This window comes from Ictalurus punctatus, chromosome 21, assembly GCF_001660625.3.
Source record: "Ictalurus punctatus breed USDA103 chromosome 21, Coco_2.0, whole genome shotgun sequence".
Classification (NCBI taxonomy): Eukaryota; Metazoa; Chordata; class Actinopteri; order Siluriformes; family Ictaluridae; genus Ictalurus; species Ictalurus punctatus.
In genome coordinates this window covers 7,537,796-7,565,793 of record NC_030436.2, presented here as the reverse complement: position 1 = coordinate 7,565,793, position 27,998 = coordinate 7,537,796, and the positions used below count along the sequence as shown (strand labels likewise).

The 27,998-nt window shown below is 40.2% G+C and overlaps 1 protein-coding gene across 1 annotated transcript; it reads left to right on the top strand.

The window, feature by feature from the left end:
• On the top strand, positions 1–27,663 carry dennd6aa (DENN/MADD domain containing 6Aa). The gene is made up of 20 exons (XM_017450510.3): positions 1–500; positions 3,100–3,138; positions 3,270–3,312; positions 9,973–10,085; positions 10,462–10,542; positions 13,575–13,680; positions 15,521–15,600; positions 15,684–15,743; positions 15,820–15,875; positions 17,776–17,898; positions 19,134–19,229; positions 19,854–19,948; positions 21,739–21,801; positions 21,894–21,958; positions 22,059–22,148; positions 22,657–22,710; positions 23,698–23,807; positions 24,952–25,054; positions 25,153–25,227; positions 25,391–27,663. Exons 1-20 carry the CDS (start codon positions 276–278, stop codon positions 25,520–25,522), a joined length of 1,809 nt encoding a protein of 602 aa, XP_017305999.1. The 5' UTR covers positions 1–275; the 3' UTR covers positions 25,523–27,663.
• The last annotated feature ends 335 nt before the right edge of the window (positions 27,664–27,998 follow it).

Genomic DNA, 27,998 nt, shown 5'->3' with positions numbered 1-27,998 from the left:
TAACCCGGAACTAACAAAACATTAGATTTACATTCTATATACAATCACTTCTCGCGGAAGTGAATTATATCAAGATTTGTGAATTTTCTGAGCAACTCAGAACGTTGCCCGGTATTCGAGGACCTCAGCGTCGTCTACGTAAGAAGCGTAACCTCGGTCCGGAATGTGTCTTTGTGTTTGCGGCGTAAGCTTCACTGCGCTTTCGGTGAGTAAAGCCCGGAGTGACGGTCAGTAACCACGCGAAGTATTGGCTTTGGTATTTTTGGTTTTCGAGTATGGCCTCGCAAGGGTCGGAGGAAATATCGGAGCAAACCGAAGAAGCCGAACTACCGCAGGACGAGGAGGATTTGAGGGTCTCCCCGGCGGAGGAAATGCCCGCTGACGGGCCCGGGGATGGGGAGCCACCGGAGCAGCTTCTGCTACCGTGGGACCGCTTCTCCGCCTGGCTTCACTGCATCTGTGTGGTCGGCTTCGACCTGGAGCTCGGCCAGGCCGTGGAGGTGAGCTGCTCCATCTCACCCTGTAAACACTTATTTATATTCCCGTATAATTCACTGTGTACAGTCTGGCCTGTCTAGCAGCCAGCTGGAAGCTGAAGCAGTAATAACTGTATAGCTTAGCTTAGCTTAGCTTAGCCAGCTAATGCACTCTTTTAGCAGCACGAGCTGAAGTTTTTACAGCTAAATACCACAGTAAACAAGTTACAGCTCGTTTTACTAAACCACTTCACTTTATTCTCTATTATAGCCCTTTCCTTAAACAAATATGATTCATTCACTGCAAGTTTTGCACCTGTGTGTGTGTGTGTGTGTGTGTGTGTGTGTGTGTGTGTGAGAGAGAGAGAGAAAGAGAAAGTGTTTAACGCCTTCACTTCTCTACGAGATCCTGTCTGTCTGAATTTCTGTATTTTTCCCGTTTGTCTGTCTGTCTGTGTGTTTCTTTGATTATATTTGTGTCTGTCTTCCTCGAGGTCTCTCTTTTTTGTCTGTCTGTGTATGATTATCTTTGACCGTCTGTCTCTCTGTTTATCTGTCGCTCTCTGTCTCTGTATATCTGTCTGTCTGTATCTCTTTCTGTTTGTATGTTTTGTCTATATCTCTCTCTCTCTCTCTCTTTGGGTCTGTCTATGTAGAAGTATCTTTGACCATCTCTTTGTCTCTCTTTCTGCTTATCTGTCTATCTGTTTGTTTCCGTCTTTCTCTCTCACTCTCTGTGTGTTGGAAAATCTGTGTCTGTCTCTCTTTAGCTTTGTCTGTTTTTATTTTTGTCTTTCTTTGTTGTGAACTCGTCCCGGGTTAACGTGGAACAAATCTCTGTACAAACCTCTGTACAAACCATCCCTGATCAATCACAGTTGCTGCCGTGTCTGTCTCTTTTGTCTCGTCTGTCTCTCCCGTCTCGTCTGTCTCTCCCGTCTCGTCTGTCTCTCCCGTCTCGCCTCTTCTGTCTCTCCCGTCTCTCCCGTCGCGTCCCGTCTCGACTGTCTCTCCCGTCGCGTCCCGTCTCGTCTGTCTCTCCCGTCGCGTCCCGTCTCGTCTGTCTCTCCCGTCGCGTCCCGTCTCGTCTGTCTCTCCCGTCGCGTCCCGTCTCGTCTGTCTCTCCCGTCGCGTCCCGTCTCGTCTGTCTCTCCCGTCGCGTCCCGTCTCGTCTGTCTCTCCCGTCGCGTCCCGTCGCGTCCCGTCTCGTCTGTCTCTCCCGTCGCGTCCCGTCTCGTCTGTCTGTCTCTCCCGTCGCGTCCCGTCTCGTCTGTCTGTCTCTCCCGTCGCGTCCCGTCTCGTCTGTCTGTCTCTCCCGTCGCGTCCCGTCTCGTCTGTCTGTCTCTCCCGTCGCGTCCCGTCTCGTCTGTCTGTCTCTCCCGTCGCGTCCCGTCTCGTCTGTCTGTCTCTCCCGTCGCGTCCCGTCTCGTCTGTCTGTCTCTCCCGTCGCGTCCCGTCTCGTCTCTTATGTCTGTCTCTCCCGTCGCGTCCCGTCTCGTCTCTTATGTCTGTCTCTCCCGTCGCGTCCCGTCTCGTCTGTCTGTCTCTCCCGTCGCGTCCCGTCTCGTCTGTCTGTCTCTCCCGTCGCGTCCCGTCTCGTCTGTCTGTCTCTCCCGTCGCGTCCCGTCTCGTCTGTCTGTCTCTCCCGTCGCGTCCCGTCTCGTCTCTTATGTCTGTCTCTCCCGTCGCGTCCCGTCTCGTCTCTTATGTCTGTCTCTCCCGTCGCGTCCCGTCTCGTCTCTTATGTCTGTCTCTCCCGTCGCGTCCCGTCTCGTCTCTTATGTCTGTCTCTCCTGTCTCTTCTGTCTCTCCCGTCTCATCTGTCCTGTCTCTCACGTCTCGTCTCTTCTGTCTCTCACGTCTCTTCCCTCCCATCTCTTGGTGAACAGCTGGCTGTAGATGTTTTCACACCATTAGGGTGTTTCTGAGGCTGAGCTCGATGTCATTAAACATTCAGCTTTAACGTTTTGAGCTGTGTGTATTAGCTATTAGGGTGTGTGGTATCACACTGTTCCTGAGTCACTGTTCTGAGAGCATTGTGTGTATCGTCAGTACTTTCACAACACTGAAAAAACCCTTCATTTATTTACTCGCGATCACAAGAAACTAAATTAGAGATTATTATTATTATTATTATTATTATTATTATTATTAATGTCTGAATAAGTATTATTCATGTATTATTTGCAAGATTATGTATAGCACTGAGGATTTATTATTATTATTATTATTATTATTCCAGTTTATTAGTGAAATGAAACGCCATGACACAGCTACCATATATTTCTCATTGTTGACAGGTTGCTGTGGTGTAAGAGGAATAAAAAAAATTTGCGACATGCTGTTTGTTTTCAAAAAAATAATCAATTTTAATAATCAATCAAACTTCAAATCAAATCATTAATGAATTGTCGATCGTTTTCCTAAGACGTTTCGCCGGATAAACCCGAATAAACAGGCTAGTAGACTGGACTCGGACTGGCTTCAGAGATTAGATCAGTCTCTCACACTACACATGGCCAGTCACTGAGTATCTGATTGGATTGGATTGGTCAGCTATTTTCTGATGTGCTTGTTAAATAGGATTTTAACTAACTAGTCATTTGTTGTCGTTGTTTTGTAGGTTATATACCCTCACCATTCAAAGCTCACAGAGAAAGAGGTAGGAGAAGTTTAGTTTGTTTTTGTTTTTTTATAATGAATTAATTTATATATTTATTTTTGCATGTTGTATTTATCTTGCCGGCAACGCTTTGCTAAATTTCTTGTTTGTTTATTTTCCCCCCATTTCAGAAAATGAGCATCTGCTACTTGTCATTTCCAGATTCTAACTCGGGTAAGCTAAACGTTTCCGCTCTGAGAAGTTGGCTTCGTCGTCTTATTTGTTTTTTTCTCCAGCTGGGTATTTTGTGCAGCAAGTGTTTCTGTGCGCTGTTGCAGATCACATCTGTCTCACAAGTGTCCAAATGACAAGTTACACAGTCTGGACTGTAGTTACATTTATCACCTATCAGGATTGGTTGTTACAGTAATGAAGGCAGTGTACACACACGCACACACACGCCTCCATTCCTGCCTAGCTGCATGCACACTACCAGTCAAAAGTTTAGACACTCATTCTTTATTTATTTTGTTACACACTATAAATAAAAGTTCGTTGTCGTCTTTATTTTCTCAAGGGTGCACAAACTTCTGCACTCATCTGCATTAAAACCGCTAAATTTCTTTTAGAATTCCTTTAGGGATGCAATTAATGATTATTTTCATAATCGATTAGTTAGCAGATTTTTTTTTTTTTATTATTGTTATTAATTTTTTTTTCTCTCTCTCTCTCTCGAGTAATCAGATGGGGGGGCAAACTTTCAGTACTTTTTTTTTCTTTCTTTTATTTACAATAAAATCTATAATCTGAGTGTTACAAATATAAACTTCAGACTAAAACTTTACACAATTGTTTGTCCAATTATATAAGACTGAAAAGAACCCAATACACACAGACGCACACCAGAATATTCATTATTCATTTAGGACTGGAGTTTAATTCAGCGCTGTTTGTGCATCCATAAAAAATAATGCATAAATTCCTATTAGTCTATATTACATAATAGTATTTATGCATTATTTTTTATGGATGTAGAAACAGCACTGAATTAAACTCCAGTCCTAAATGAATAATAAAATCTCACTTTCACTGCACCTTGTGGTTTCTGTTATTCGCTGCCTTTAGACATATTATTTTCGATACAAGCATGAGTTTGTGCTCGTGCATCACTGTCGTGCTTCAACGCTACACAATCTCTGCTTTATAAAGTTTGATCTTCTCCGTGGCGTTTAATATAAAACGCTCCCCTGCCGTAGAGGACTTGGAGGTCGCACACTTTCTTCCTCAGTCACTTGACGATTTTTCCTCCGTCTGATGAGGACTGAGGTCATGTTGGGAATAAAAGGTAACGCTGATATAAACAGTAAACCGAAGAAAGTCATTGTCGGTGACTCTGGGTATTAGGCTAAATTTAGCGGCGTCGCTTTACGTGCATATGACGTCATGCGCCATTGCCTCTGAAACGGCTTATACTTCCGGTTAGTTAAAAAAAACACTAGTGATATATTTGAGATGATGTTACCTTTCTAAAATTCATACACTAGATGGTAGTGCAGAGTGCACAGTGCAAGTGCACAGTACGTCATTTGGGACACAACTTTAGTATTTACTCTCCGGAGCGTGTTTTTGGAACAGAAGTAACGTAATAAGTAAACGCACCTCGTGCCGAACGCATACGAACTAATCCTTAATGAGATCCGTTGACACCAATTTTCATAATCGAATTATTATCGATTTTAGTGGTGAGTTGTTGGAGCTCTAAATTCTTTATAATTTATTATTAACGGAGAAGAAGTGTCATTCCTCATCCTAATCATTCCAGGAGTCAGAGTGTATTCACAATTAAAATGCTGTGAATGAATAATTTATGTTTTTAAAAAAAAAAATTATTATTACTTAAAAGCACCAGACTGAAAATGATGAAATCGAATAAAAATGAATTCCTTTCATCTCATTTCAAATGGAATGTGTTTCATGCACTATTTCCTGAAAGTCACCTTATTTAAATGGTCCAGGATGTTAGTGTTTACACAGTAGGAGTGTGTAATGAGCTCTTATTAATAGAGTAAAAACACATGCACATACACACAACGCGCGCACACATACATTATGATCAGGCGTTCTGTAGCAGTGTCGTATCGATCAGAGCGTCGTCTTACTGAAATACGATAACGGAGCGTTCTTGTGAACACCCTACTTCTTGTACAGAGATTTTTATGTTTGATGGAGGGAAACACAGAGCAAAAGTGCGTGTGTGAGTGAGAGAATGAGTGATTGTGAATATCTAGAAGCAGTTTGGATATAGGTTTTTAGCTTGTTAAGTGATGGCTCAATGTAAATATTTTAAACCTAGCAGGCACAACACATTCAGTGAGTAAACCCAGTTATCATTATTCAATTCAATTTTATTTGTATAGCGCTTTTAACAATGGACATTGTCTCAAAGCAGCTTTTCAGAAACGGTTAAACACAGGATACAGATTTTAAGCGTGTGAATTTATCCCTATTGAGCGAGCCAGTGGCGAAGAAAAACTCCCTAAGATGATATATATGGAAGAAACCTCGAGAGGAACCAGACTCGGAAGGGAACCCGTCCTCATCTGGGTGACAGCAGGTAGCGTGAAAGTAAAGGGAAGTTCATTATAGTTTTATATGAAGTCTGTTTTGTTGAACTAGTCCACTGCTCACTAAAGGAGACCTGATTGTATGTAGTAATTGCAGTCCTAAGGTCGTCGCAGTAACCGTAATCCCAGCAACCACAGCGAGAATGTCCATGTGGAATTGAGGTCCAAAACCATTTCCATGGTACTTCAAGCGGCACCGTCCTCAGCAATCTCCAGGCTGCACTGCTTGGGGTCATCTCAGTGGCAGAATGTGCTTTACTTAAGAGTCAGATTTTTAAAAAAAAATAGACGTGTGGCTTCAAATGATGGCCGGAATTGGTGGATGGGTCTCGCTGTGCAGGAAAAACCAATCTGAGCCTGGAATTTAATAGTCTAAATAAAGTCAACATAATTCAATTGCGAGCCTTCACCGGTCGACGAAAAGAACATCTTATCGTGGTCAAAAACCTCACAGGTTTCAAAGCTATCAAAAAGTCAATCATCTTCTGGATCTTTCAGATTAGTAAATATAAGGTCAGAGTCTTCGAAGATCACGACAAGACTCATCGTCGAGACGACGGTTATGAAGCTTATGGATGATTACCATCTGTCCAGCATGTCTAGCGAAAAGGTAGTAGCCAAATTGTAGCCTATAGCATATGATCTAACTACAATGTACGGTTTGTTTGCCTTTTAAAATGTATTCACAATTCATTCTAATGTTTTCATAAAGAGAAAGTTTGAAAACGTGTTGTTTTCGATGTGCGTTCGTTTTAGTCTTAGTAGCAGATTAGCAGTTGCAAATCTTTCAAGCTTTATTTTTCTTTGTATCATATCTATACACATTTAACGAGTAAATGGGATCAGTTAACAGGGAACTAAAGTCGCGATAGGGGAAATGAAACAAAGCGTTGTACCACACGGCCACACGATTGAGCAGAGGAGTCGTTCGAGTCAGGTGTTTGGATTTGTGGCTTTACCGTTCAGACCTAAAGCCTCAACTCGCACGTATGTTTGTATTGCTGAAATTGGGGATGAGTGGATACTCGTCCCTCCTGGACTTTTCCACATGTAGTAGTGAAATGGCCTTTATGTGGGATTATTGGTCAGGAATCTACAGAATGTAGCCCATAATGCTGAAGTAACAGGAAGGATTCAAACAATTTATGAAAACTATTTACAAAAAAAAAATGTAATAGTTGTGATTGCGTAAGTTTTTATGCCCTGATGATGGAGAACTTCTGAATTAGTTCTAGTGCCACCATTTGGCATCACAGGTCACATAATTAGTCGTGCAATTAAAGTGTGACGTGATGTCGGTTTAAACGCACTTGTTCCTGGAAGCTGTTATAGAACATAATTAAACAGAGAGGTTGTTGTCCACACCCTAGTGTGATTGCTGCATCATTCAAACACAGCATATATAAATGTACCATAAATCACCGTAGTATTAAAGTTGCCATGAAATGATCTTGTATTATCTGTTTATTTATCTTATTTATCTTGTTTATTTTATGTACATGTTGGCACGAAACAAAAAGGAGTGGCTCTTAATTTCATTGTACATGTGTATAGTGACGATAAAAAGGCGTTCAACGCATTCAATTCAAAATTTTAGTATGAATATTAGCCTTAAGGTTATCTATAAGCTAGTGTGCTCCAAGACAATAGGTGTGTCCTAATTCACGTACTTGTGCACTGTTCTGTGCCATTTTGTACTTGTATAAATAGTGCGAGTAGTGTGTTCACACTTAAAATTCCAAATAGAAAATAATACAGTTTAACTACCCGGATGATGCACGTAATGAACCGGGAAAATTAAGTGTGGAATGTTGGACACTTGGTGCACTGAACAGTCGCAGCTTTAATTACGTAGCGGATGGGGAGGGGCTGTCAGACTCAGTACATAGTGCATAAGTACATAGTGTATAAGTGTATAGTGCGTCATTTGGGACACAACTAATGACACAATTCGCATTTAAAAGTTATTCGCATTCAAAATTTACAGTGTCTCTCTCTCTCTCTCTCTCTCTCTCTCTACTGCCAATACGGATCAACAATTTTAATGACCTCATTCTGTGCTTCAGCTTCTCATCAGATTTTCTGCCCAATCAAACGCTCTGTGGAATCTGAAGTTTCCCCGCCCTCAACGTTATAAAAATCCATAGTGCTAACTGTCAAGTAAGAGAAACGCTATTGGTTATTTTAAAAGCGGGAGGAGCCACACAATATGTCCCACCCTGACTTCCTGTTTCGGTGGAAATTACATCATCACATCAAATAATGCTTTGTGTTTCAAGGCACTTCACGGGAACTTTATAGTCGACCAAACAGGGAACAATTGTCTCATCTGTGAAGTATGCAGGATGGCGGTGTGTGTGGGCCTGGGTGGACGTGCTGCACACTTACTGTATATACATGGAATGTTTACGTAATGTGGGTGGCCATGACGTCCAAGTTTCACCACGAGTGGGTTTGTCTGCATGACGCCCCGTACGGCGGAGACACACTGCACTTACTCGCTTTCCCTAAGAGACTCGAGAGGGACAAGCTGTGTCTAAACATTCCTACTACCATACCATACTATACGCCAAAGCAGTGGTATGCCCAACTTCTCAGTATTCCTATAGCAGCAGTCGAGAAATGCCCGGATCACCCGCTGCAGTATTGAACCGATGCACACCGCACTATCCCATAATGCAACGGGATAGGCACGGAAGAGCTGTCAGAATCGAAAATGGCAGAGCGTCGGGTCTTTTTAAGTGTAAGTCACATGACAATGCCAACATGGCAGATGTAGTATGTGTTTTATCGTGTATGAGGGTTTTTTTTTTATTCCATACTCAAATAATAATAATAGTTTGGGATTATTATAGTGTTCATCTGCTTAAAAAATGTTTACGGCTAATTCACTTTATAGCACCGATCGCTATTTATTTATTTATTTATTTATTTATTTATTTATTTATTTATTTATTAAGGAATTTTATATCAAATGAATAAGCAAAAAAGGAAGAAAAAACAAAAGACGGCTCTGAGTCTATGCGCTCAGTTTAGATCCCGTGTGTCAAGCTGATTTTATACTCGGCTCTTGAAGACTTTAAAAAATAAACGTGGTTTCTCTTTCAGTAGGCCACTCTGTTTTTCTGTTGCTTTCTGATTCTCTTGGGAAATGCCTGGGTGTGTATTCCCAGTGCGTGTAACACTCAAAAAAAAAGAAAAGTGAAAAAAAAAAAAAAAAAAATATATATATATAAAAAAAGGAACGTTCTGAGGATTGTTTATATTAAATGACATAACTGGACGAGATTTACTTTGAGAAATCTACATTCTGTGGGATTGGTCTATATATAAGCATTGTGTAAATGCAGATTTTTCCTAGTAAGCTAAGAAGATGAGGTGGAATCCATCCGTCACACCCTGTCAGCCGGCCTACTAATTCACACCACATGCACTCCAGTCACACAAGCCCACCGGCCACTGTTTGACCTCTCCGAACAAAGCCGCACACAGTCAGAACGTCAGTCTTGACCTACAGCTCACAAGCCTCTCTCGAACATCTCCACCCAAAGAACGCCGAGTGCTGACGTAGGACCAGGTTCTTTTGTTTAGCGTCCACCATCACCACAGCACATCCTGCTCCAGTTGATGCTCGACGATCTCCAGGGCTGGGATGTTGGAAGGGCAGGGCGCTAGTTCAAGCTGCTCTGATCTACACAGTGCTGTCTGGAACGGCTTTAAAGCTGACCGGGACTTCCCTGGAGATTAGATGTGTTAGTGTTGAAATTAGTCTGGATGGTGAGGAAAGTGGAGGTGATTTAGTGGTTAGAACATTTTCCTTGCACCTCCAAGGTTGGCGGATCCTGCTATCTGCTGTGAGGACACTCTCTTTAAGATGATCGAGTGGCTTTTTTTTTCTTTTCAGGAAGAAACGTGTTATTTGTACATTTCTATCCAGACACAACTGTACACTGTAGGTGTCAGCATACGAGGTTTCAGTTGACCTTAATATCTCTTGTAGGAACACAAGCAAATGCAATGTACAAGAGAGGTGGCTTTTTTTAAAAAAACAAACAAAAACAAAACACCCTTCTACCCTTGAGTATATTCTAAACATTATAAGCCAAGAAGGATAATCTCTGTTATGACTGCTGTTTCACAGTTAACTGCTCCTTTCCCGTTTCCTACCAAAAAAAATGAAGGGAAAACTGTTCAAATATGCCTGAAGAATTCCAGAGATGTTTACAACTGGTGATTTTATGTGTTTGCCATTTCCTCTTTCCGCTCACAGGCTGCTTAGGGGACACACAGTTTTGCTTCCGTTTCCGGCAGGCGGCGGGCAGGAAGTCCTCGCTCGGATGTTTTCTGGACCACTTTGACAGAGACGCACCGGTTTGCCTCAAGGTTAGAAATCTTCGTAAGAAGGAAACACTTCAGCAAAAATATACTTTTGTAATTTCTGCAGTAGTTTCATACATAAAGGATTGTAGGAATGGATATAGGATACAGTGGGGGAAATAAGTATTACATATTGGACGCATCGGTATTTTTTTCCCCAGTACATATATTTACACATAACTTCATTTATGGACTTTAATGTTGTGAATTTTTTTAGATTTCCAGTTTTCTGGTGTTAATACTGATGTTTGGTGAAAATTTCATGTGAATCGCCTCATTGGAAATGTATTTACTGAAAAAAATGTTGAGTATAAACAATGAGTCATGTTTAAGAGTATAATAATTACCGAACGCAACCTTTTTTTTTTTTTTTGTCTTTTAGAAAGATCAGGGGCATTTCTACGGTTATGTCTACTTCAGACAAGTTCGAGATAAAACGTTGAAGAGGGGCTACTTTCAGAAGGTGAGTTAAACAATCCCTCCAGGATCTTGCAACGTTGCGATCGCAGAAATGGACACATTCGGACGGGCTCGCGATTCTTTTAGAAATTACCGCCGATTTTACGCAGATTTGGGCCGAGACACGCCATGTGACGTCATCACAACGCTCATTCGGTTCACGTGCGTCGAACACGAGTACAGTTAAACGGTCTTCTACCAATAAACATCACTGCGAAAGACTATTTTGTGCAGTTGCAATTTTGCCAATATCAAGTAGTTTTCCTAAATAATAATAATAAATAAAAAAAAAAGCGCAAGAAACTCCGAAGTTGCATCACAAATTTTGAAGAAGGAAAAAAGCCGCAGCACAAATAATAAATAAATAAAACTCTGTGAAATCCTGTCTGGACTGGTTAAAGACATCCAAGAGCCTTTTATAGCTGAATACATTGACTTCTAGACTGTATGATCTACTGGATATGATATGATTATTAAATGTAAGGAACATAATGGCACATGGGCTGTGTGGCTATAGGAAAATAACTGTTTTGGACAATTTTTTTTTCCAATAACAGGATATCCTGAAGTCTTTTATTCCTCTCACACCACAACAAATTAAGTTAATGTTGTGGTATGACCACAAAACAAGTTAGTTCCTGTTATCACTTATGTTATAGCAGCTATAAAATAATCGTTCCTTCACCAGCAACTCTCTCTCTCTCTCTGTCTGTCTGTCTGTCTCTCTCTTTCTCTCTTGAAGTTAATAAGAGGTGGAAAAAAAACAGCTCGTCAGTCCTGAAGAATCGTACTGACACTGAAGACTCCTTCCATGAATGCAAAAATTTTAAATAAACATCTTTAAGTTCACCATATCGACAATTATACGTTTTTGGGGTTTTTTTCCCCTTTGTTAAGTAATGCACCATACAAGCATCTATGAATGAATCATTATTATAGAAATGATATAATAATACACTCGAATGAGTGAATCAGCTTCTGGCCAATCAGATTCGAGAATTCCGAGTCGACGTTGTATAAACACGTGTGTTATGTACTTTCGTATAGCTGGTAGAAAGATGTAGGTTGGAGAACGCTTTACTACACCTTAAAGCATTACACTTGTTACAGGGTAAATAAATCTGCATTTCCTTTTCAGTTTCTTGAAAAGATCCTTAAATATAAGGGTTTGTAAACCTGCACTCAGCTGTATATATTCATGTAGCTTACGCCAAGCTGTTAAGACAGTCCAAACACATCTTGATTCGTTAGGCGCCAGCACGCACCTCAATCTTTACCGACTCCGTCCTTCCTATAATCCTTTGGGCCTTTTTTCCCACGTTCCTCACATGAGTTTAAACCTCGGTAAGCTCTTGTCTTAAAATAGGCTTGTTGACAGTTTTGCCAGTCAAACCCTTGAGAATCCAGTTCCCGGAGCCTGAAGCCATGCTCCACAGTGCGAGTGCGGAGTAGAGCAAGTATCAACATCTCAGACAAGCCCCACGTCGCTGCTTCTCATCACTGTCAGTCATATTAATTAATTAGGACGACCCTGAGTAGGAGCGCGTTTAACCGCCTACTAATCAAATCCGTAAAAAAAAAACAGAAACGCAGAGGCGTACTTGGGTTCGTGGAGTTCTTGAATCTGTTTCTCCTTTCAGTCACATGAGTCACTCTTGTGGTACAATAGTAATTAGCTTTCACACTACGAGAGCTCGAAGGCAGTGCAAGTGGTTGTCGTGTAACCTCTGAGCTCAGTGGTGCTCGGTCTCATGAAAGTTCTCGTAAAACACCGGACAGAAGATGCACAATAGGATTTGCCGTTTAAATGAGGAGCGGTTTATTTAGCGCTCGTCGTGTCTGTTACTGCTGTGTGCTGCTAGCAGCGAAGGTTTATTTTGAAGACACAATCTTTTAAACTGTATTTTCTTTAATAGAGAGCGTGAAGACGGCTGACCCGAACGCACAGAGCAACACCAGTGGGTGTGGTCTTTTTAAAAGAACTCGCGATATAGATCTGTGTCGACCTGAAGTGTGCATGTCTCGGTAGTACTCGCAGAAATTAAGTGCTGTCACGTGGACAGCTTATCTGTGACTTCTTATCTGTGCTTTAGTTCACAGTCACAGCATCTCCGAGATCTCGGCACGCTCGAGTCAACCCTCCTTGCTCGCTATTAAAGATACTGTTTAAACAGTATAAAGATGTTTTATCAGATTAGCTGATCCCAGTATCTGTATTGACACACCACTATTTATAATATGTACATATTTATGAGCAAAAACACCTTTCATTGATATTCTTCGTCATGTAGGGTCTACAACACCATTATCTTGTACCCTATCCAGTGACATTGGGGGGTTATGTATGTATGTATGTATGTATGTGTGTGTGTATGTATATGTATATATATATATGTGTGTGTGTGTATATATATATATATATATATATATATATATATATATATATATATATATATATATATATATATATATATATATATATATATATATATATATATATATATAATGTGTGTGTGTGTGTGTATATATATATATGTGTGTGTGTGTGTGTGTATATATATATATATATGTGTGTGTGTATATATATATATATATGTGTGTGTGTATATATATATATATATGTGTGTGTGTGTGTATATATATATGTGTATATGTGTGTATATATATATATATATATATATATATATATGTATATATGTGTATATATATATATATATATATATATACATATATATATATATATATATATGTATATATGTATATATATATATATATATATATATATATATATATATATATATATATATATATATATGTATATATGTATGTATATATATATATATATATACATATATATATATATATATATATGTATATATGTATATATATATATATATGTGTGTGTGTGTGTGTACACGCACGCAAACTGTTGCTGGTTTGCTCATTCTTGCCAAGGTATAAGCTTGGTTAGTATTCAGTGCACAGTATCAGGAATGTCGATTAATATTTTTCATTTTGTGTGTGTGTGTGTGTCAGTCTCTGGTTCTCATCAGCAAGCTCCCTTACGTCACCTTCTTCCACTCGCTTCTGAAGCTCATTGCCCCTGAATATTTCGAGAAACAGGAGCCATGTTTAGAAGCTGGTGAGTACAGCATGTTTGAGAGCTTGACACTTGCCTCAGCAGGACTCTCAGCCTTCCTGGACACCATAGAGCCCTTAGTTAGATCATTATTCAGCTCTGCTAAGGCGAAAAACTGCTCCAAGCGAAAGAGAAAATGATGCGATTTCTTGGCGTCAAGCTAAGATGGTATCTAGATATAGATATGAATTGGTTATGGAAGTTATGGAATTCCCTGGAAGTCCTTAACTAGGCCTAACTCAAATTGAACTCCACCGAATGGAAGACTATTAAAATAAGCGAGTACGTGGATACCGGGAGGGACGACTTGTCTTGTTTTTTTTCTTCAGTAATGTCTCTGGTGATGAAGCATCATGTTTTTGCCTTTGACAAAAAGGTAGAAAGTCTCGGGCTAACGTTTCGGACGTGAGCCGTGCTGTTCTTTTGTCGTGCATAAATACATTTCTTCGAGTTTGGCTAACGTTATTTTCACACAGTGGAAGGTTTAAGACTGACGCAGCTAGACTTCAACAGTTTTTCTAAGGCTGGATGTTATTCCACTTTCAAATTTGTTTGGCAAATCTCTCCACCCTTCATGTAAATGTCCCAACAAGCACCACAAAAAAACCACAATACATGTATTTGGCACAAATGGCACTGTTGACAAAAAGTGTTCAATCTTTTTTGCAATTTTTTTTTTTCTTTTCATTTGTTTAAATATAACACAGTTCTGTTGCTAAAAAGACCTGCTTATCAGTAGGGACTTTTGGACTAGGCTTATAAATTCACTGATGATGGACAGATTGAAGTGTGGACTTTTATCTGTGATGTGATTAGAGAACAGCATAACATTAGCCAAACACTCGCTACAATGCGACATGCTGCATCTGAAATGCTGGAGAGATAAGGACTATTATTATGACACAGATTTTCATTCGGAGACTGGTCAATGCTTTCCCGAGGAATTTGAGCACTCGTCTGTTTTTCCTTAGCCTTTATTAATGGTCTTGCATGGATTACTTTTTCGTTAAATTACTGTAGCTATCACTTTTAACCCTAGAGATTGAGGTTTCAGGACGAGCAAAACATGTTTCTTAACTTTGTTGGTGGTGGTGTGTTAATAATTATAAAGAGGACAATCGAGGGACTCGTACACGACTATTACAAAAGTTGCAGCTGGGGTGGGGGTATAAACTTTTGAACATTACGATGTACGGTGTAAGTTGTTATTTTGTTTAAAGATCTTATTTTTTCATTTAGTCCTGCCTTTCAGAACCTATATAAGATATTTCTAGGACCTGTTTCCCCGAAGACAAAATAATAATTTATACCGATCATCCTGTTTAAAAGTTTACACCCCCTTGGCCGCTAATGGTTCGTGTTACCTTCTTGAGAACGCGGTTATTATTGTGTCTTGTGGGCTATATGTAAACATCTGTTATGTGGAAAAAGCTTATTCAGGGCAGAACTAAATAAACAACAAAATGCTATTTTTATGAACCCGCCCCCCCCCCCCCCTTTTTTTTTTTGGTTTTTTTTTTTTTAATCATATTTTGCCAATTCTGCAAGGTGTATGTAAATTTCTGACCTCAACTGTCAAAGCCAAGTAGTCTGTGTATGTGATGTGCTCATAGCTTTCCCAGAAATAACAGGCGTTTGGATTATTACATGTTTATATTGTCTGTGGTTAAATAAATGTTATCTTTATTGCCAACAGGTTTAAGTAGAAATCTCTTCTACTCTCCTCAGGCAAACTTTACTATAGCGTTAATGTTACCTTTTAGTATAGAAATGACTATATGATTAAACTGTGACCGTAACACATCCGACATTATTTAAAAGCTTTATTGATTGGTCTCTATAGCTTGCAATGATATTGACCGGTGGCCAACACCATGTCCAGGCAAGATCTTATCTCTCCCAATCATGGGTGTCGTCATGAAGGTAAGCGTTTTCGGTCACTTTTCATTTCATCTCTGATGACTGCTGCTCAGGAATTCATTAACACTGCCGTCTGTTTTTCTCAGCTGCGTATACCGACGTGTTATGACAAGCCCGGCACCTCACAGCTTGTGCAGTCCACCTCGGTAAGATGAATGTCAATGAAAACTGCATGTCATGATGTTCTCCATGTGTTTAACCATCGGCCGTTATCCGTTACAGAGCGACAGTCTCGTGTCTGTTGTTCTTCCTACCATCCACGAAGTGGACCTGTTCAGGTAAAGTCCATATTTCTCCTGCATGTTTACATTGGAACGTGATTCGGGATGCGTTTATTCCCTCAGGATTCGATGATTTTGGTCATGTAAATGCTGTATTATGTTTCCTGTTTTCACAGCAGTGGTGATTATAATCATAAATAAGGGTCCGTGAGATTGCAGATACTGCCATCTGGTGCTAGTTTGTTGAAAGGGAAGGTACAGGTCCAGGAAGACCGCTGCGTCGCTTTTTCCGTGACTGCGGTGTTTACACTGCTTGTATCTGGTTGCCGTGACACCTCCTGACGAGAGAGGGAGAGCGAGGGAGGGAGAGCGAGGGAGGGAGAGCGAGGGAGGGAGAGCGAGGGAGGGAGAGCGAGGGAGGGAGAGCGAGAGTGGGAGAGCGAGGGAGGGAGAGCGAGAGTGGGAGAGCGAGAGTGGGAGAGCGAGAGTGGGAGAGCGAGAGTGGGAGAGGGAGAGCGAGAGAGGGGGGAGGGGGTTGGAGGGAGGGGGTTGGAGGGAGAGGGGGAGAGAGAGAGATGACTTGTATAGATTAGTTATAATGGATAACCTTCAGGTCATGGATTTTATTTGGTGTTTTATAGTAAATTAAACTTCAGCCTTTTCAAAATCCTTACAGATTATAAAAACACTAGGCATTACACACTTTGTGTAACTCGTTACTGCAAATTTTACAGTCAACAACAGAAAAGGAGGTTACGATGCCTGGCCTGTTAAACAAACCCAAGTGAACACATGCAAGTCAGAAAAGCGTGATGTCCTGTTACTAGGAGATGATGAAACGAAAACAAACATGGAGGTCTGGATAGTTGGTCATGATCTTTTCAATTGGCGTCGTTCTGAGACGATGGAGTTAAATCCCCATCAGGGAGCACTTAATGCAGCACAAGTGTTTACTAAAGATGTAGCTCTTCATTCTGAAGACACCTCGTTCCCTTTGAGCCTGGTGCACGAGTTGACTCGAAAAGCCAAGAAGACCTGCATCGAGTTTCTTTCTGTACCCAGGTGATGGAAAGCACTTCCCATGACTGTCTTCAAATACTGAAAACTGTCCACCATTTTGTTTTCTATACTTCCTGTAATTCCCTGCTCTAATCCGTTAACCAGTCCAGCACACTCAACAAGCATCACGTGTAATGCACTCTGACTGGCCTGAAGCTTGATCAGCAGGGGAGGATTTAGTCTGTCCTCCTCGTGCACTAGAAATATCTGTCCCAGCTGTCATCTCCAAAAAAAAAAATCTGCGCACGCGGGCTAAGTGTAACTCATCCAAATAAAAGTTATACGTAAAATAACGCCATTTTCAGGAAGATCCTCTCTCGTCTGGCGTATAAACTAGATCTTGGTGTGAATCAGCATTGTAAATGTCCGCCGTGGTGGAGAGACAGATGCGAAGGCAGAAGGACAGAAGTGGAGAGGCACTCGGGTGGTCTGTCTTCTCCAATGCGGACTTCCATCTGTTCCCTTACTGCCGCATTGAGTCCTGGGGGGGAAAAAACAACAGCGCAATCAGGACAAACGTGGAAAAAAACAATCCAAAAAATGATTCCCGTCCACCGAGAGCAGTGCTTTATTGTACAAAGTCAATAGTTTGTACACCCTGACGAATGAAACAGGGCCTAAAGTGGATGGTCGGCTTCTTTAAGGTGGTCTTCAGAACCTGATGCCACGGACGCCTAAGCATTTAGACGTATTTCTCTCATATCAGCCACCTCTGACATATTTGTACGATGTTGTAAAGATTCAAATCGAGTTTATATCCGAATTGTTGACCATAAAACAGCAAGACACCGCCGTAAAGGATTTCTGCTGTGCAAAGATTCGTGGTTTGTCTTTTAAAGACGACTTGGGTGTGAGGAATGCATTCGATAACCAGAATATTCCTCTGTCTGTGCTGTAGGTGTTTCTACCCCGTGTTCTTTCACATCCAGATGTTGTGGGAGCTGGTGCTGCTCGGGGAAGCACTCGTCGTAATGGCACCGTCGCCGGCGGAGTCGTCGGACACGGTGCTGGCGTTAGTCAGGTGAGTTACGTCTGCGCCGGGAAAGGCTCAAACGATCGAAGCCGGTCCGTTAATAATACATTTGTTCTTATTCAGTGGTGTTTTACGCTCTTGGGCGCAGCATGATTATAAAGACGCGCAGTAAGCACTTAACGAGAAACCATTACAAGCTTTTAAGCCGTTAACGTGTATAATAATCAAGAATGCGTTCTGTGAAATTATATACCACAGCACTGTTCTCGATTCTGATTGGTCAGAAAGTGTCAGTTAATTGTTTGATAACTCTGATAGTAGGCAAATCAAAGATCTTTATTCGTGCAGTCTAATATATTAATACATCATCATCGTATGATGTAAACGGATTAAACACAGTCTGATTGTAATTGATCTGGTGACGTTTTCTGGGAGGAGTTGTTTATGTATACGATCGGTCAAAAGTTTGTGGACACTCGACTGAAATGTTTCTCATGATCTTAAAAACCTTTTGACCTGAAGGTGTGTGATTAAAATCTGCGAAATCGGCCGTCGTAGACAAAAATATAACTGTGCCGACATATTAGTTTCTTTCATTAGTAAACTAACATTTTATTTACAAAAAACGTTTTGTTTAAACGGACGACTCGGAGTGAGATATTCCGAAAAGCAGCCGATAAGAGTCCAGCGTAGGTGAGAACTCCTTTAATCCTGTTTAAAAAGCATCTCAGGGAAATTCCTCAAGAAATCGGTTGAGAAAACACCAAGAATACATTTCTGTAAATTCTCGGCAAAAAGGGCGTCTACTTTGAAGATGCTAAAATACAAAATTATTTAGATTTATTTAGGATTTCTATCACAACATAATTCCCATAGTTCCATTTGGGTTACTGCAGAGTTTTGATGACATTATTTTTTTTATTAAAGGGTTGGGGGGGTGTAAAGAATGACCGTGTCTAAACTTTTGACCGGTAGTGTACATTTTTGGAAGGAGTCTGCGAGGGGGGTGGGGAGGACAGGTGAGAACAGGAAATAACTTGTTTGATGTTAAGCTATGAACAGATCATTGTTAGTAATTATACATGGATTAAAAAGTATGATCTGTCTTTCATTCATTAGCAATCTTTGGAAAAAATCTTAATTGCTGCTGTGCAAAAAGTGTAGTGAGTTCACCATTGTTCTGTTATGCTTGGATTTGATTCAGCTTGACTAATGAGTGTGTGTGTGTGTGTGTGTGTGCGTGTGTGTACCCGTTGTTGTTTCTTGCTTTCTATTCTTATTAGCTGTATCGCACCCCTGAAGTACTGCAGTGACTTCCGGCCGTACTTCACCATCCACGACAGCGAGTTCAAAGAGTACACGACCCGAACCCAAGCTCCGTAAGCGTCCCGTACCCTCCCTCGCACCTTTTTTTCATACTTTCGATGTTTTCAGAAACCGAAGATTAGTTCTTAACTGCAGAAACGAATGAAGTAGCCCATGGGTTGTAGCTTGGTATTTTATATTCTAGATTTGATTGCATTTATCTGGCAATATTGCCGAAGCTGCAGCCTGTCCTTGTCCTAAAGATCGACTCATTTGGTCTGGAACAGTCCTCCGCTAACAATGAGACTTTGTCAGTGCGGTAGCAATCCTTGTGATTCATATTAGAGCTAAATGAGTCAGTGTAACATTAATTTACTACAGCCCAGCGTTCCAGTCTTTCAATACGTGTCCTTTTTAATGTTCTGGTAATCTATACATGAAGGTATTAACAAATAGCTGTCGTATAGTAAAAAACTCATGTAGATGTTATACTGTTTTGTACAGTATTTTTATTATAGTGGTTTTTTTTTTTTTAACATGCCATCTTAAATAATAAAAGCCTGATGGTTAACATTTGCTTATGTCTTCTGTTTAGGATTTAACTCTAAAGTTATATACCGTATATACATCGAGTTAACGATAGACACAGTCACTCTGCAGCTTTTACATAACATTGTATTTTGTGTTTCTGTTCTCAGGCCGTCTGTCGTCTTGGGCGTAACAAATCCTTTCTTCGCCAAAACACTTCAGCATTGGCCTCACATCATCCGCATAGGGGACATGAAGCAAACAGGTAACCTGTTTTGAGGATGTTTTTAAAACCTGTTCTCAGTTTTGATATAATACAGCGATGAGAGCTGTGAGTAGTGGCAGACCCCTGATACTGACATCCTCACATTAACCAGAGATTCTGTGATATGATCTGATCTGTTATGCATTAAAATAAACGATGTACTGGGTTCAGCGCGAGTCGTGTCTGTCTATCATACATCAGCGGATTGGATTGGATCGGAACACGTGTCGAATTCACTCAGGTCCCAATTCAGCTTGAACACTAACACGATACTCTGTATTTGATTAGTCAGTACAACGGTTTCACGGCCTTTCGAGAGACAATGACTGACGCTTAATGGTTTGAGTTGAATGTTTTCCACCGTGGTGTGGTTATTTAACCAAGTGAGAACACAGCGATCACACTCTGATAAAACGAAAGCGATCTGAGAGCGTCTGAGCGAGGTGGTCTTGGTCCGCTTCCAAATAAACTCTGGCACGATTCAGTTGCGTTGAGCAAACAATTCAGCCTCACCTAAACTCAATGACAGGAAGTTAATTCAAACATGCAGTGTATTTTAGGTTGCAGCATTGTTTTATTTAAAAAGCTATTAAGCTGACCCCGAAGCACAGACTGAGCCAAAGGAGAGAACTGTAGCGCTGCAGAAATGCCACGTGTGCTGGAGATTTGAAAGAATAAGCAAAAAGCGAGATTGAGCCCTGCATTCGATGCACAAAATGTTTTAACTGCTTATTTACATAATAGGCAAATTAGTTATTGATCACCGCTTCCATGTTTTCCGTGATTTTTGTGATTTCACGTACACTTCCTAATTGAACGTTTAGACGTGTAGAATTCTTTCTTTCTTTCTTTCTTTCTTTATCCACCCCAACACACACACACACATTTTAGAATAATAATAATAGTCATTAAAACTCTGGAGTAACACAAATGAATCTATGGGAATTATGTTGTGATAGAAAAAAAAATCCAAAATAAATCTAAATAATTTAGCGTCTTCAAAGTAGACGCCCTTTTTGCCGAGAATTTCCAGAAATGTATTCTTGGCTTTTTCTCACCCGATTTCTTGAGGAATTTCCCTAAGATGCTTTTTAAACAGGATTAAAGGAGTTCTCAACTACGCTGGACTCTTATCGGCTGCTTTTCGGGAATATCTCGCTCCGAGTCGTCCGTTTAAACAAAACGTTTTTTGTAAAAAAAATATCTATCTATCTATCTATCTATCTATCTATCTATTTATTTATTTATTTATTTAAGAAACGAATATGCTGGTACAATTATATTTTTGTCTACAACACCAATTTCAAACATTTAATCATACACCTTCAGATGAAAAGCTTTTTAAGATCATGAACATTTCAGTCGCGTGTCTCCAAACTTTTGATGGGTAGTTTAGGTTTTTTGTTTTTTGTTTTCCACTTTTTGGTTAGATTAACTATCCGTGTGAGAAACTAAACAAAATCGCAAACAAGCCGAAAGTGTTACTCGTCCGTTTACGTGTGAAAGCTCCCTGTGCAATGAATACACTTTCAGTAAGGACCAGTATGTGAGCAGTGGTGTAATATGAAGTTTAGCATTTATTATTGAAAAAATGTAAAAATTGAGATGATGATACATCTTTAATGGAATTAAATCACAGTAGGCAGCAACATATGGAAGCGTTGTTCCAGTCAATGCTGCTTTTTAGTATTTCTGAGCTACACATGTAATTAATCCTTTTAGAAGGGGGAAAAAAAAGTTTTTTCCTAGGCAATACGAGTAATCCCTGTGTTTGAATCCCCACCAAGCAGAAATGGCCAAACAGATGAAGGTGAAGAAATTAAAAAACCTGAAAACTCTGGATTCCAAACCAGGTGAATATGTGACCTGTGTTCCTTTTGTCAACGATCGAACCCTTGGTCAAAGTTCCTACTAATCAAACAACGGTGTCGTTTTGCATGAACAGGAGTGTACACTGCATACAAGCCTTTTCTGAACAAGGATGAAGACATCATTAAGCAGCTCCAGAAGGTTAGCAGACACCATCACACATCATTTATGGCTCATTTGATCTGCTTAAATATTGTTTCTACACATGTCGTCTTCTTTCTTTTTTTTAAACGATCCTCAGGGAGTTCAGCAGAAACGTCCATCTGAGGCCCAGAATGCTATTCTGCGGCGATACTTCTTGGAATTAACACAGAGCTTCATCATTCCCTTGGTGAGAATCTTTCTAACCGTGAGATACACAGCGGGCTAAAAGTGTGTACCATGGTGGGAAAATGTCCCTGTCACACAGTCTTTACACACTGCTGCTCATGCTGCGTCACTGGGCGGCGTTACGTACTCAGAGGAAAGAGCTATCATACTCTGCTACTACTGGTGTGTGAGTGTGTGTGTATGGGTGAATGAGACGCATTGTAAAGTGCTTAGGAACTGCTAAGGTTAAAAAAGCGCTATATAAGTGCTGCACTTCACTTCCATTTTGCTGCACTTCAGAAGAAGAAAAAACGTGAAAACGTTCTTAGAATGTTACAGCTCCTGCTTAATGGTCCTTACCAATGGAAGCTCCACATCACATGGAGTGAGTGGTGTGGTTTTGCTGACTGGGAGAAGCAGCACTAGTTTTATTCTATGACCGAGGATGACGGGGGTCTGTAGGACTGAATTGCGATGGTGGTGATGTCACTTGGTACTAATCTGAGAATGTGTACTCGTTGATGTTGCAGGAGCGCTATGTGGCCAGCCTGATGCCTTTACAGAAAAGCATCTCTGCCTGGAAAGTAAGAGTTTTATGTATTTAAATAAAAGATATTCTTTCATGTGTAGCGCTCTTTCTGTTTGTGCTGCCATGCATACAGTGGAGTCCAAAAGTCTGAGCCTACATTGAAAAACTAGGAAATAAGCAGGTTTTTAAATATTCAAAACAAAGAAAGTAAATATCAAGATCTTGAATAATTAGTATTCAAGATTCTGCACAATTTTTCTGTGGGTTCCATGTCGGCTCGAGTGCACACAGTCATTAAAGCAAAAAGAAGACGCAACAAATACTGAAAAATCTGAAATCCATCTAAAGATTTCAAAGATTCTCCTTTTCACTCAAGCTGTTGTCAGTATCATTTTGTAAAACAGTTGAAAACTGTTGTTAATTAGAAAAGAATGCAAAAGCGAGCTCTCAGACTTTTGGAGCCCGCTGTATGTAAAATGTAGTTAGTTATTTACCATTACATTTGTATAGCGCTTTTCTAGACACTAAAAGCGTTTTACATAGCGGGGGGGGGCCTCCTCAACCACCACTAGTGCGTCGCAGCCATAGTGTGCTAGAACTCCCACCACACACCAGATATTAGTGGAGAGGAGAGTGATGTACCCAATTCAGAGATGGAGATTGTTAGGGGGCCATGATGGAGAAGGGCCAATAGGGGAATTTCACCAGGGTTACGCTTTTACCATAAGTGTCCTGTGACCACAGAGAGTCAGGACCTCGGTTTAACATCTCATCTGAAAGACGGTGCTGTTTTTACAGTATAGTGTCCCTGTGACTATACTGGGGCATTAGGCCCTACACAGACCACAGGGTGAGCGCCCCCTGCTGGCCTCACTAATACCACTTCCAGCAGCAACCTTAGTTTTCCCCAGGAGGTCTCCCATCCAGGTACTGGCCAGGATCAACCCTGCTTAGGATCAGTGGGACACCAGGTGTGAACTGCAGGGAGATATGGCTCTGGTTGGAGTTATTAGAAATGCTTCACCTTCTTCTCACCTCCCAGAGTCCTCCTCAGCTCAAGCCATTTATACAAGAGGAGTTTATGAAGACTCTGGAAAAGGCCGGTCCTCAGCTCACATCTCGCCTCAAAGGAGACTGGATTGGTCTTTATAGGTAGGTACAGCATGTGTGTTTATCCATCCATCCATCTTCTACCGCTTACTCCTTTTCAGGGTCACGGGGGTCCTGGAGCCTATCCCAGGAGGCATCGGGTACAAGGCGGGGTACACCCTGGACAGGGTGCCAATCCATCGCAGGGCACAATCACATACACACACACACACACACACACACACACACACACACACACACCCATTCATACACTCCGGACACTTTAGACACGCCAATCAGCCTACCATGCATGTCTTTGATGTGTATTTATTTATTTATTTATTTATTTATTTATTTATTATACTTATAAACGAGGTGGAACTGAATCCAGTGAATACACACAGCTTAGAGGTTTAGAACAGAACTCTGGCTCTCTGGTACTGCTTTTCCACTGACCTGCATCTGCTGCTAGGTCTTTTTCCAACCGAGGGCATTAAGGGCTTTAGGGTGGATGTCTTCATTTTGTTGCCATGGCAACTCGCGTCATTTATACAGCCACCATTTAAAAATGTGCATTTTAAAATAATTTCTTACGTGTTATTGCAACAAACTAAGCAAGAGATGTGTTGAATGAATGAATTATCAGTCATCATGAATATACTTTTATTTTTATATATATTTATTTATATATTTATTTATATTTATATATATATATATATATATATATATATATATATATATATATATATATATATATATATATATATATGCACGTGTGTGTGTGTGTGTGTGTGTGTGTGTATATATATACACACACACATATATATGTGTGTATATATATATATATATATATATATATATATATATATATATATATATATATATATATATATATATATATATATATACGTATATATATATATATATATATATATATACGTATATATGAGTGTGTGTTAATATCTCTCTGCTGTGTGTAGAAGCTGAATGTTTAGCATCTGATGATGATGCTCTTTTTATGAATTGTTGTAAGACTCCCACATCTGATTATGTAAAGTTCTGGCACGTAAACTGGTGTAAACATTTGCTTCTTAAAAAGGTTCGATGAGTCTCTTGAACTGGAACGCTTGGTTCTCGACTAGAGTAAAGTACATGTGTGGTGGTCAATTCGATAATGACTTGTTTTTCTCCATTATCTCCACTGCAGGCAGTTCCTTAAATCGCCCAACTTCGACGGCTGGTTCAGAAACCGCAGGAAAGAGATGATGCAGAAGCTGGAGGCCCTGCATCTCGAGGCGCTTTGTGAAGAGGTTAGAACCAATCACAATAAAATATGCTTTGCTGCAAAGTTTCAGAAAAATGCTAAACCATTATTTATCACTGAGCTGGTGGACTTTCTTTGTCCCAGGATCTGCAACTGCGAATTCAAAAACACACCGAAGTGGAAACAGTTGATCTTGTTCTCAAGCTGAAAGATAAACTGGTCAGGTTTTTTTTGTTGTTGTTGTTTTTATAAATCTGGTTTGTTTCTTGTGTTCCTCTTTCATGTGTGTTGAACTTTCCACATCAGCATTAAAACAAAACAAAGCAAGCTTTGCTTCATTACTTTGCGTAATGTGCTTCATATCGTTCCGTCTGTTTTCCAGACGCAGGCTGAGCGAGAGCAGCTGCCTGTAAGAGCAGGGACGCTGGCCAAACTTCAGTCCCACATTGACTCCATTATCCTCTCGCTTCCGGAGGACCTGCAGGGCATCCTGCACAAACCAGCCACACCCTGACCCCCAACACAAGCTCTACTGCAGAAACAAGGACGAGACGACCGAGCTGATCACGGCTTTGGGGTTTGGAGGTTTAACACCAGAACTGTTCCACATAAGCTGTGAGCGTGTTTTTGTTTGTTTGTTTGTTTTGTTGCAACTGCAGTTACTCGTACAGATCCAAGGTTAGGGCCAAGCTGCAGCGCAATGCTGGCATTGCCGGAGCCCAGAAAAGGCTAAATCGGCCCGATGAGATTCGCTGCACTGTACGTGAAGAGAGGTGTTAGGAATGTGCTCATTCTTAATATCGATGACTCTTTGTCTCTCACTATGTGAGACTGACATCTTGTTTTTAAACATGATTGCCTGGACAGTTTTCTTTTTTTTTTTTCTTTTTTTTTTGAGATTATCCAAGTTGGACAGGAATCATACAGATTGAATCCAGGGAGATAAAATGAATGCTTAATCCAGTGTCAGTGAGGTATGTTTTTAGATATGGATTAACCCTAAGCCTGGACCAGAAACAATTTCCAGTTCCCTACTGTCCCGTTCATATATCTGAACTCCAAAACTGACAATTACATCCCCAGTAGGTATCAATACCAATCCTGGAATGAAGGGACATGGGTTTGATGAAGCTGATCATGATTTAATTACATAAAATAATTTCAGCCAGAGAGAACAACACTAACAGAACATGCACAGAACCCTAAATATGTTAATGAAGTAAACGTGCTTTTATTTCCTTAAGAGGAAATCAGGAAATACATCATTTATGCCTTTTTATCACGTATCAATAAATTAAAACGTTAACTCTGTAACGTTATTGCAGAGAAAATAAGAAAACAAAGAAATGAATTTTTTTTTTCTGATTGATTGCAATCCCCAAGTACTTTCTTTTATAATAATTAATATATTAATTCATATTAAAAAAACAGAGAAAGAAAAGTCATTGTCTATGGCACAGGTTCCCATCCCCAATCCTGACCCAGTGTCCTGAAGAGTTCAGAACAGCTGACTGAAGTAATGATATTCTAGTTAGCAGCTCTCCTGAGTTAAGTAGATGTGTTCGAGCACTGAAATGCACTTGACAAGCAGTTCTCCAGAACCAGGGTTAGGAACCTGTGGCCCATCAGTCAGTTTGGGAAAGAGCGCCCTCTGGGGGTTAAGTTAGTTGTGAAATCCTAGTAATGTCCTGCTGAGTCTGCTGTACTGTGCATTCAGACCGATTGAGTCATTCGGTCTTTCGTTATTTCCCAAGAATCTTCAAAGCGATCCTGATTCGTATGCCGAATAATTCCTACTCTAGCAGTTTGATTCTTTTTTTTTTTTTTTTTCCCCCCCATCTGTATATCAGACGCATTGATTGTGATCATATTGAAATGCATGAAGTTCATGTTGAAGCTCCTGCAAGCGTTCTTCTATCATGTGCCTTGTGATGTGATGTGATGAGGAGCGAAATGTAGAAACGACCAAAGATACTGTCCTGTTCGTTTTGTTTTGTTTGTTTTTCTTTTCTTTTCTTTTTTTAAGCACAGAATCATTGACTGACACCTGAAGAAATACCGCCACTGTTTTACATCCTGTCACTTCTGAAGTGGTTGAGCAATGATGAACCTTGTTGAAGAACGTGGTTTCATTATTCCCTAACTCCGTCAGCTGGTTTTGTAGGTTTGTAGATCCAACACTTGGTGGAAATGACTTGGCTTTTAGTCCGAGAGAGCGAAATGGGCCTTTTGACTGAGCCGGTAGTTGGTGCAAACCTGTATAAAACTGTCTGTTAGGCAGCCGCTTGTGTTTTATACATACAGAGGAGCTTATTTTAACATGCTTAAATTTTTTATATAAAATCAAATTGATTATTCTCTTGTGCATAACAAACACTTCTTGAACAGTATTTTCTAATGCTGGTATTTTTGATCTTGATCATTTCTACAGAAAGTAAATGTACAGTTAGTTGGCTATGTAATAACAATAATGTCATAAAAAGGGGTTATAACTCTGTAAACAGTGTATAAAGAAGCACAGATATAACACGTTTACGCCAATATTTTGGCATTCAATATTTTTTCTATCAAAGCCATAACCACTAATGAAGTTCCACACGCATTACCTGTCTCATCATGTTTTTTTTTGATTGTAAATAAATACACACAATCAGACTTTTTCCCTGTGTTGTATATTTCTTTCCCCCCTCCCCCCAGCTACATTTAAATATAGTCTAGTATGCAAACTTAATAGTGTGGTCATTTTTTTTTTTATCACTCCACCTGGCTGTTTTCTACGCGTTACAATAAGTGTTACAATAAGCGTATTGTTCACGCCAGCGTTGTAGAATGCTTGATTCTGATTGGTTAGAATTGATAACAGGAGACCGTTCTGGCTACAAGGTTTATATTGATGTGCTTGTTTTACTACGCTATCGTTTCTATGGTAAATGGTACGACGTTCAACATGAACAGATTCAAAAAATATATCATCGATATGGTAATGTGTT

What these genes read in the sequence shown, in the direction of transcription:
- dennd6aa (XM_017450510.3), top strand. Translation starts at nt 276, where the DNA reads ATGGCCTCGCAAGGGTCGGAGGAAATATCGGAGCAAACCGAAGAAGCC. An exon ending in GGAGCCATGTTTAGAAGCTG is followed by an intron (nt 13,681 to 15,520) that starts GTGAGTACAGCA and finishes TGGTCTCTATAG; the next exon opens with CTTGCAATGATATTGACCGG. An exon ending in AAAGCATCTCTGCCTGGAAA is followed by an intron (nt 22,711 to 23,697) that starts GTAAGAGTTTTA and finishes CTCACCTCCCAG; the next exon opens with AGTCCTCCTCAGCTCAAGCC.